The sequence below is a fragment of the Equus quagga genome, chromosome 22 (genome assembly GCF_021613505.1).
Source record: "Equus quagga isolate Etosha38 chromosome 22, UCLA_HA_Equagga_1.0, whole genome shotgun sequence".
In the NCBI taxonomy this organism is placed as follows: Eukaryota; Metazoa; Chordata; class Mammalia; order Perissodactyla; family Equidae; genus Equus; species Equus quagga.
This window is the reverse complement of record NC_060288.1, coordinates 19656223-19665739: the sequence shown is the minus strand read 5'-3', so window position 1 is coordinate 19665739 and position 9517 is coordinate 19656223. Positions and strand designations below refer to the sequence as shown.

General features: G+C 34.9%; 1 protein-coding gene across 25 annotated transcripts in view; it reads right to left on the bottom strand.

Moving 5' to 3' along the window:
• Positions 1 to 6764: 6764 nt before the first annotated feature.
• PCM1 (pericentriolar material 1) overlaps positions 6765 to 9517 on the bottom strand; it is an 85615-nt gene continuing 82862 nt past the window's right edge. For 24 of the 25 annotated variants that reach the window (XM_046648763.1, XM_046648762.1, XM_046648760.1 and 21 more), the window contains one exon: positions 6765 to 8770. In XM_046648763.1, coding sequence (XP_046504719.1) covers positions 8745 to 8770 — 26 coding nt within the window. In that variant the 3' untranslated portion in view covers positions 6765 to 8744. The other variant, XM_046648767.1, reaches the window with a different exon arrangement.

The window sequence follows — 9517 nt, the reverse complement described above, 5'->3', positions numbered from 1 at the left end:
TGCGTTAACAATGCCTGTGCTTTCTGCAAAGTAGGGCATCGTCATTTTGAAAGACTTGATAAGAAAATTTTGATGGGATTCAAAATCCATTTCTCAAGATATTTTAGTATTAATCAGTGAAAGAAAAACAGCAATTCACCTTTAAATGTAATTTCAACTGCTTTAAATTCTTGAATGGCTGTAAAATGTTGCTTTAAATTTATCACCCAGTTATACATACAGTGCATCCTCAATAATTTTCAAAAATTTGATAGATCTTGATCAAGAATTGTGTGTAACAATCTCAAATATAAAATGTTTGGAGTAGTTTGTAGTTTTAAATACTCTAATATCTTCCCTGATTTTTTGTTCATAATTTACAAATTTCATAATTATTTAATAGAAGAAAATGTCATGACTTTTTCACGAAGTCTGCATGTTCCCTCCAGCTTACCTCAGCACGTCTTTTTTTTCTTTCTTTCTGCTTTTTTCTCCCCAAATCCCCCCAGTCCATAGTTGTATATTCTAGTTTTGTTTTTTTTAACCTCAGCGTGTCTTAAACGCCGCCATTTTCTACGTGTGCCATGGCATGAGTCAGGTTTGGACAGCACTGTCACAGGGCCCTGGTAGAATGTGAACCGGGAGACGAGGTTCCAGTTCTGAGTCCTTCACCACCTCGCTGGGTGGCCGGGGACAAGTCACTTAGCCTCCTGGCACCTTCATATCTGCTCTTGTAAAATGAGAGTTTAACCCTAATCTTCCCTAAGGTCTCCTCTAGTTTTATGAATCTAGATTTAAACTGTAGCTCAGGGTACCAGGTAATTCAGTAGCAGCCAACACCCGGGTGCAGCTGGACGTGTCAGATCCGCTGTGTTTTGCCTTTGGCTTAACAGTGATATAGAAGTGTTTCTTAATTTCAAAATGCAAGGGGCTTTATCGGTTTTGTTATTAAGTTTTACCTTATCTGCAGAGAGCTAGGGAAGGTGATCTGTACGGTACCAATCCTTTGAAATTGGTTGAGATTTTTCTGGTCCAATGAAAATGTTTCCTGCTACAGCAGTTGGATTTAGTAATCTATATGTCTTTGTCCATTTCATAAATTTGTTAATTGTACTGCTCAAATATTCTGTATCTTTAGTGATTTTTAGATAAAGCTTTCACCCTGAATGTGACTGTCTTCTTGTTGTACTGTCAATTTTTGCTTTATGTTCTTTTTTAGGTTTTATTTTAGGTACATATAATTGTTACATCATCATAGTGAAGTGAATATCTATTCACTATGATTTATTTAAATATATGTTTATATTATTAACTGTCCAGCTTTTGGAAGTAGGATGGGAGTTAGTATTCCCTGGTGTGCCTTTCACATCCTTTTAGTATTAACATTACAGAATCCTTAAAATTTAGATGTCTCTTAAAACTGCACATAGCAGTATTTTTAAAATATCAAATCAAACAACCTATGCCTTTTTACTAGAGCACTTAGTTTATTTACATTTACAGGATTACTGATATGTCAGCACCTATTTCTACTATCTTAGATCTGTTTCTACTGCCTTCTAATTATCCTGCCATTTTGTGAATTCTCATTTTCTTTTAAACATATATTTTAAATTCTGTTTGTTTCCCTCCATAAGTTTGGAAAACACACTATTTTTATATTTACAGTGGTTATCCTATAAATTGCAAGATGGCTATTTACCTTATCAAAGCACAAAGTTAATTAATATCTCTATTATTTCATAAGACAAAGGCCTTAGAATACTTTAACTCAATTTACTTACCTCCCAACTTATTGTCATATTGTATGCTATTTGTATTTTGTTTTCTCTTAACTGCAAAAGACATTATTAATATTGTTTCACATAGTGAATGTACATTTAGACTTATATTTACTACATTATTAGCTCATTATTCCTTTTCACAACTCAGTCTTGCACCTGGGATCATTTTCCTTCTGCCAAATGAAAATTTTTGGACAGTCCATTGATGAAAACAATTTTCAGACTCTTTTTGACCATGGCTTTTCTCTGAAGGAAACTTTTGCTGGGCACGTGTTTCTGGACTAAACCTATTATCTTTGAATGTCACCTTGAGAAGTAAGCTGTTGGTCCCATTATGATTCATTGAAGGTAGTGTCTTTTCATTCTGGCTGCTTTTAGGATCTTTGGTTTTTCTTTGTGGTTCTAAAGTTTCCATATGTTTCTGGATTTTTTTTCTATTTTTCTTATTTAGAATTTGTTGGCTGTGTAGAGCTTTGAATGGTTAGTTTTCATTATTCTGGGAATTCTCAGCCATTCCCTTCAAATATTGCCTCTACCCAATCTCTTTTCCTTTCCTTCTGGAACTCTAATTAGATGCCTGTTAAACCACCTTCTTCTAAGTCATAACCTATCTTTCATACTTTACGTATCTGTGTCTTTCATTCTGTCTAATTTCTTTAGCTCTACCTCCCAGTTCGGTAACTTTAATTCTGCTGTGGCAAATCTGCTGTTAAAGCCTTTCAGTTTCTAATTTCAATTATTACAGTTTTAATATATTGAGTATTTGACTCTTTTACAAATCTTGGTACTTTGTTTATAGACTATTGGTTTTAGTCACATTTTAAATCTTTTTTTCTTTTGCCTTATTAAGCATATTTATATTCTGGGTTTGATCAGTGAGGTGTCTGAAACCTTTGCAGATCTGATTCTGCTGTTTCTGCTAGTTCATGTTTGTGATGCCTTGTTTCATGTTTCTTTCTCATTTGTGACAGTGAGCATATATGTCATGGAACCTTATCTGCGGAAATCCTTTGAGGACTGGGTTGAAGGTGGGTTCTTTCAGAGAGGGTTTGATTTACTTCTGCCAGGGCCTGAGGGGACTGCCACTCTAAATTAAATTCTTGTCTTGAGGGTTTTATAGACCCAAGATACCATGTTTTCAGAGCCAGGCTGTGGTTATGAATTCTTAGAGAAGATCCTCATAGCAACAAAGGATCAAGAGAGGCAGGTTTTCTTGTGAGTAGACTGGAGTTGGGTGAACAATGGGGAAAATGAGAAATGAGAGAAAGGTAGGGAACTGTACCTGTTGGGCCTTGTAAAGACTTTTTTGCTTTTACCTGGAGTAAAATAGAAAAGCTAATGATGTCATCTGAACAGAATCACTCTGGCTGTTGTGATACGACGAGAAAGCCAAGGAAGGAAGAGGTTAGGGCCATTAGGAGGCTACCATAATAATCCAGGAAAGAGATAAGGGCAGCTTGAATAAAGATGGCAGAAGAGGTAGTGAGAATTGGTTAGATTCTAGTTATATTTTAAAGGTAGAGCTGACTGGTTGGATGAAAGAGGTAAGCTACAGATAATTACAAGGTTTTTGTCTTGAGAAAGTAAGATGGAAGTAGCATTTATTAAATTTTTAGAAGACTGTAGAAAAATCAGATTTGGGACAATCCAAATCTCAGTTTTGGACACATTAAGTTCGAGAAACCTACTAGACATGCAAAAGGAGAACCTGGAGTTTGAGGGGTATGGGAGGTTGTCTTGACATATAAACTTGGAATTAGGCAGACTACAGATGACAGTTCAAGTTATGAGGTTAGATGAGATCACCAAGGTGACAGAAGTACTTCACTGAGAGATCTAAAGATTAAGTCCTGGGGAATGCCAGCGTTTAACTATTATCAGAATCTCAACATACCTCCATATGAATTTCTTAAATCTTACCATATAGAAATCCTAGAATGTCAAGGTTAGAAGACTAATTTAAAACATTATTTAGCTGTTTACATTTAAAATTGGGAAGGGGCTATATAATGTTTGACTTTGGTTCTACAAAGCCTAGAAGGTGTAGGAAGAAAAATTGTTACTCTATAGTAGCACCCTTCTCCTGAGCTGTGGAGCATGGTTTCGGAAACATGCCACAGGCAGACAGACCTCTGTTGAGTAACAATAAGAAAGTCCGTATTTTTTTCAGGTTGTGCCACTATGCCAAGGGATGAGCCAGAGCCTCCCAAATTATGAAATGATTGACAAAAGTTGGGGTCACATGGATCCTTGTAATTTAATTCCAATTTTGTTATGAAATTAAGAGATACTATAGGTTCTCAACACTTTCTTGTTCAGTGTGACTTTAATAAAAATGGATAATTATTTGTACAATTGCTTATCCATTGACTTTCATTTTTAATTCTTTTCATAAATCTTCCTTTGAACGATGTGAACAGTTACCATTTGATAAAACATCAATACTAAAAGCATCCTTTGATCCAAGACAATTCTTTCATTTTGCAGATAGGAAAATGAGGAACAGAAGGGGTTAAATACATCAGTATGTTTCTGTGCATCATATTTCCAAATGTCATAGTAATAATATCCATTGTTTTATAATAATACTGTGCAAATATTATCTGTGAAAGAATTTTAAGCTAAAGAACAAAAGGGCTCTAATGTGTTAAAATGACTGCTAATATTGATAGAAGAAAAGCGGAACGATACAATGTTATATAAACTGAGCTTTTGAATCTTGATAATCCCTTGGAGGGTACAGAAATTTTCTACATGAAAATCTAAAACTAACCACTGAGACTACCAGAGAATAAGTTTCAGAAACCCCATTAAGTAAGAAATGGAAAATGTATATATTTCTTGGGTTAGAAAACATTTACATCTTGAAATATGCCTTATTTTTCTAGCTATTCCAGAAATTACACTCAAATACAATAGAATTTAATAATTAACAGAAAAAAAGGGTTAGTAGAAATTAATCTATTGAATATTTGTATAATCTAAATCTGACAATTGTTGGAATATTAAAAAAGATAGGGAAATGAAAAAGGGGCAATCATATGTGATATAATCAAAGATAAAACAGAAGAATTATAATCCAAAAAGCTATCTGAATACTCATTTTGTAGCTTAAAATCCATTACTCTACCCATGTCTTAAAAATTTTGGGTGGGGTGTGGGGATAGTAAGAATGAGGGAATGGAAAGAAGAGAGAGGAATGAAATAGAAGGAAGATATCTAGAATGGTCAGAGTGACACTGGGAAGACTCCACCTCTAACCTCCATTATAGTGAAGCCTCTTTAGACTTGGCATCCTTACCTAAAGGGGGAAAATTAGAGAAAGAGTATATACCCAGGACACATTAGAAAAGAACGTTAGGCAAAGAAACCATGGAAGTGATTGTGGGTTCTGGTAGACAGTCAGTGTTTAAAAGAAACAGATTTAGAGATATGTTGGCTGGAGCATTGAAAAGTAAGCAAAAACCTCCCTACTGAGTCATGGAAGTTTGAGAACCTTACCTTAGTCCTTCTTTACTCCAACATGGATACATACATGATACCTTACACTTGGATAGCACTTGTCATCAAAGCATTTCCGTGAACGCTGCTTCATCTGACAGAGTACCCAAATGCCTATTCCTCTTCTGGGAAGATACTGAGTATCAGCTGTTAGGCAACAGGTGAAGGAGTGAGGGGGATCAGAGAGAAACCTAAATGTAAGTGTCCACAGTCTCACTAAAACCAAGGTTTAACACACATGTTGAATATTACTACTGAGAATTGGTATAGCACTTTATATTTTTCAAAGCCTTTTCGTGACGTCATTTGGAATGGTCTTAAGCAAGCAACTAAACTCTGGGAGATATAGTTCATTAAAGGTGAGGATTTCTAGTAAAATAACCTAACATTTACAACTATATTATTTGTCTTAAATTAATCACGTGATTTGCTAGACCTACGTACTGGGGACAACTACAGGTAGGAAAAGTCTTAATGCAAGAAATATATCCAAGAGAGAACAGAACTCTGTTGCACTCAAACTTTATGCTGTGATTAGTTTTCAAAATAACCAAATCAATAACTTTCTGTAAATTGCTAGCCCAAAGGTGGTTCTGTTGTGGATATTTCTGAGTTTGGGCAGATGAAATAGACCAATAAGATAATTAAAACTCTTTTTATATATGAATCAAAGCCTTCATAGGCATAGGATTTCCTTCTCTTCCTTAATGGAAAATGAGCCAGCCAGAAACACCAGTGGATCTGAGAAAGAAATCCAGCATGTAAAGACAGTGAACACTGGGGCCGACCCCACGGCCGAGTGGTTAAGTTCGCACGCTGCACTTCGGCGGCCCAGGGCTTCGCTGGTTCGGATCCTGGGCACAGACATGGCACCATTCATCAAGCCGTGCTGAGGTGGCATCCCACATAGCACAACCAGAGGCACTCACAACTAGAATATACAACTATATACTGGGGGGCTTTGGGGAGAAGAAGAAGAAAAAACAACAACAAAAAAATTGGCAATAGATGTTAGCTCAGGTGCCAATCTTTAAAAAAAAAAAAAAGACAGTGAACATTAAGGTAACAACTAGAGCTGTGTGGCAAGAACACAATATGCTGACTCGTCCAGGCAAGGCCACTGGGCAACCATATTTGTACAGTGAAATAAGTAAAATCCAGAGCGAATTATTTCTTTGACAGATGCACACTGAGCTGTTTATGTTAAAGAAAGTTGGGCAATAAACAACAAACATGCCAGTCTAATGTTGAGTGAATGTGAGAATGTCCTCCACATAGTATATAAAATAGATATAACTAAGAAAAAGTATAGCTGCACTGTAAAAAAAAAAAAAAGGTCTCAAGTTTAATAAATCTTCTCTCTGGCTAGCCAACATGTCATTATTTTTTATGTCTTGATTTTTTTTTTTTACATTTAAAATGGTCAAATAGGCCATAATTCTGGAATAAATTCTAAAGCTTTAATGAGCATGTCAACTTAAATGAAAATGCAATTCAGGGTTGAATGTAGGATATACATTTATTAACAGTGAAAAAGCATTTACCCAAAGTGAATGTTACAAAACACAGAGTACCTGCACAGTCTGGCGAGCTCACTATTTTAGGCATTATTTCAACCTACGTAGGGTTCTCTCTCACTCATGTTGACCTTTCCTCCCTCTTTTATTTCTAACCAGATTTTTAACTTAAAAATTAAGACAAACAGGAATATTTAATTCCCTTTAGCAACAGTTAAGGAAAAATATATTAAAGTTATCTGCTCTCAAGCTTTAGGTATTTTAAAACTAAATTATCTACTCAAATAGAAAACAACAGACTAGATTACAGCAGCTATAACACAAGTCAAATAAGCAAGTTGATAAGGTTCATAGGTACTACAGTGATAACTAAGACGTAAGTACAATTCTTCCACTGTATAGATCTTTAATAAGCATGCGGAGGGGGGAGAGAGAGAGAGACAGTTGTAATATGTAAGGCTTGGCTTGAATACCAAAATGAAGTTTTCCCCTCTTCCTGTTCAGAGTCTAGAAAACAAATACAGAGCTTGAGTATACATATAATGTAACTTATTATTTCAGTTTCTCTGAAGTCAGGCCAACTGGATAAGAATTCCTGATTCTGGAATGACAGTTTTCTGAATAGGTTTTATTGAAGTTGGAGATATATGTTTCACATAATTTAAATTAAGTAGGAATACAGTAAATGTCCTCATAGGGAAATCTTCATTTAATAATTATTAATGTTCTGATTGGCCATTATAGTTTTACACTGAAGTATCAGGCAAGAAAGGATTTTAAAGGAATACCAACCAAATTCTTTTCTTAAGGGGTATTTCAGCCAATTGTTAACAAACTTGAAAAACTACTTGAAACTAATTCTTCATATTTTATTCAAGGAAAAAATCTGTAAGGTTGTCTTAATTGTTAACTAGCTCTGTGAAGCCTTACTGGGTATATGACAAGTTTGGGGTCTAAAGGTAAATCACCTTTAAGAGCTGATTTACTTAGTGATGAATAAATTGCATACATTTTCTTTAATACCCTCTCTCACTACACACAGAAGCAACTGCTATGTTTTGGTCTTAAACTATCAGCTCAAAAGGCAAGTTTGTCCAGAGACATACAGAACCTTAACGTTCTGGTACATAAAATTTAGTTCTATTAATCCCTACTTGAAAGAGTTTGGTTTTTCATTTAAAATTAGTCACAATGTTACTTGTCTGTGCAGGGATACTCCCTAATTATATAAAACTTACTATTTTATTTTTGGACTGCAGCAACATAGACAGGAATTGACTTCTGGAAAATATTTATCTAATAGATAATTATGTAAGTTCTAGGTACTAAGGACATGTGTTCTAAACTTATCCAATTTGAATAGAATATTAATATATATTCTATAATAACTTCACAGATATCCTGGATACCTTTATAACCTGCCCTATTCTTGCACAGGAGTAAGATATGCAGGTATCTAAAAGACTTTAGACCCAATAGCAGCAACACTGGCATTATTTGGAAGCCTGGCCTAATGGCTGGACGTTATAATAAATAGCATATTTCTCTCTTGACCATTCAAGACTTGACTCTTCTCAATAGCCTAATTATACAGAACAGTGACTTGCTGTATAGAATTCAACATAATTTCCAAAAGAGATACTTTACAGATAAGTCCAAACTTTATTTAAAACTACATTTTAAATTTAACGTTACCAAACATCACAATGGGGGAAAAAATTAAGACCAAAAAACAAAAGAAAGAAAAGAAAAAACCTCACAGTGTATCAAGGCTTGAATCTGTCCAGAATTCAGTTTCTGATGTTTTTAAACTGCCATGGGCAGAAATTAGCACACCTATCAAAAATGCAGTGTCAAACTAATTTACATTTTATACAGATCAAAACAGATGTTTATTTAGTGCCATTTTCATATATGCATTGACTACGTAAAGAGAGAGTCAGATGAGCCTCTGAAAGACATCTCATACACTTTGGGCTCCCACTGTTTCTGAAAAACAGAATAATAATTAATGCCTTATAAAGTACTTAATTATTGAATTAAGACATTACTTACTAGAATTTACTTTAATATTGTTCTCTTCCATTAAAAGTTTTACTTTTAATATAAAGTTAATACAAAGGAAATACTAATTCAGTTTGCTACAGTAATTCCCTGATAACACACAGTAAGAGTTTACAAAGAATAGGTGAGGGTTTCAATTTAAGATGGCAGACTAAACAGATATTTCTTGTCTCTCACAAAACCCCACTAGAACTAAATGATAAGAACTACAAAAATGAATAAATCCAGAACAACAAAAGAAAAGTGGTTGTAAGAGAACAGAGCATAAGAGAGATCAACAAATTCCCAGACTGCTCAAAGCAGATGGAGGCATAGTGAAAGAGTGGAGGAAGATGCAGCCTACACACACTACGAAAGGCAGCAGTGGAGATGGGTATCAGTTGAGTTTCTAACAAGCAGAACTGGGATGAAGACTGGGAAATTAATTGAAGGTTTGATACTTGGTCTGCCCTTCTCTTCACCCCATTTCTAGGAAAAAAAAAATGAACAAAAAATTTTAAATGATTTTAATCAATTGATGAATTGATAGAGAACAAAAAGAAAATCCTATGACCTTGACACAAGAAATGTTTTCCTCTGAGTGGCCCAGGGGTGCTATTAGACCCATAAAGAAAGAAATCTGGGACTATCACTTGGCTCTGCGATGAATCATATTTATAGAGGATCATCTTC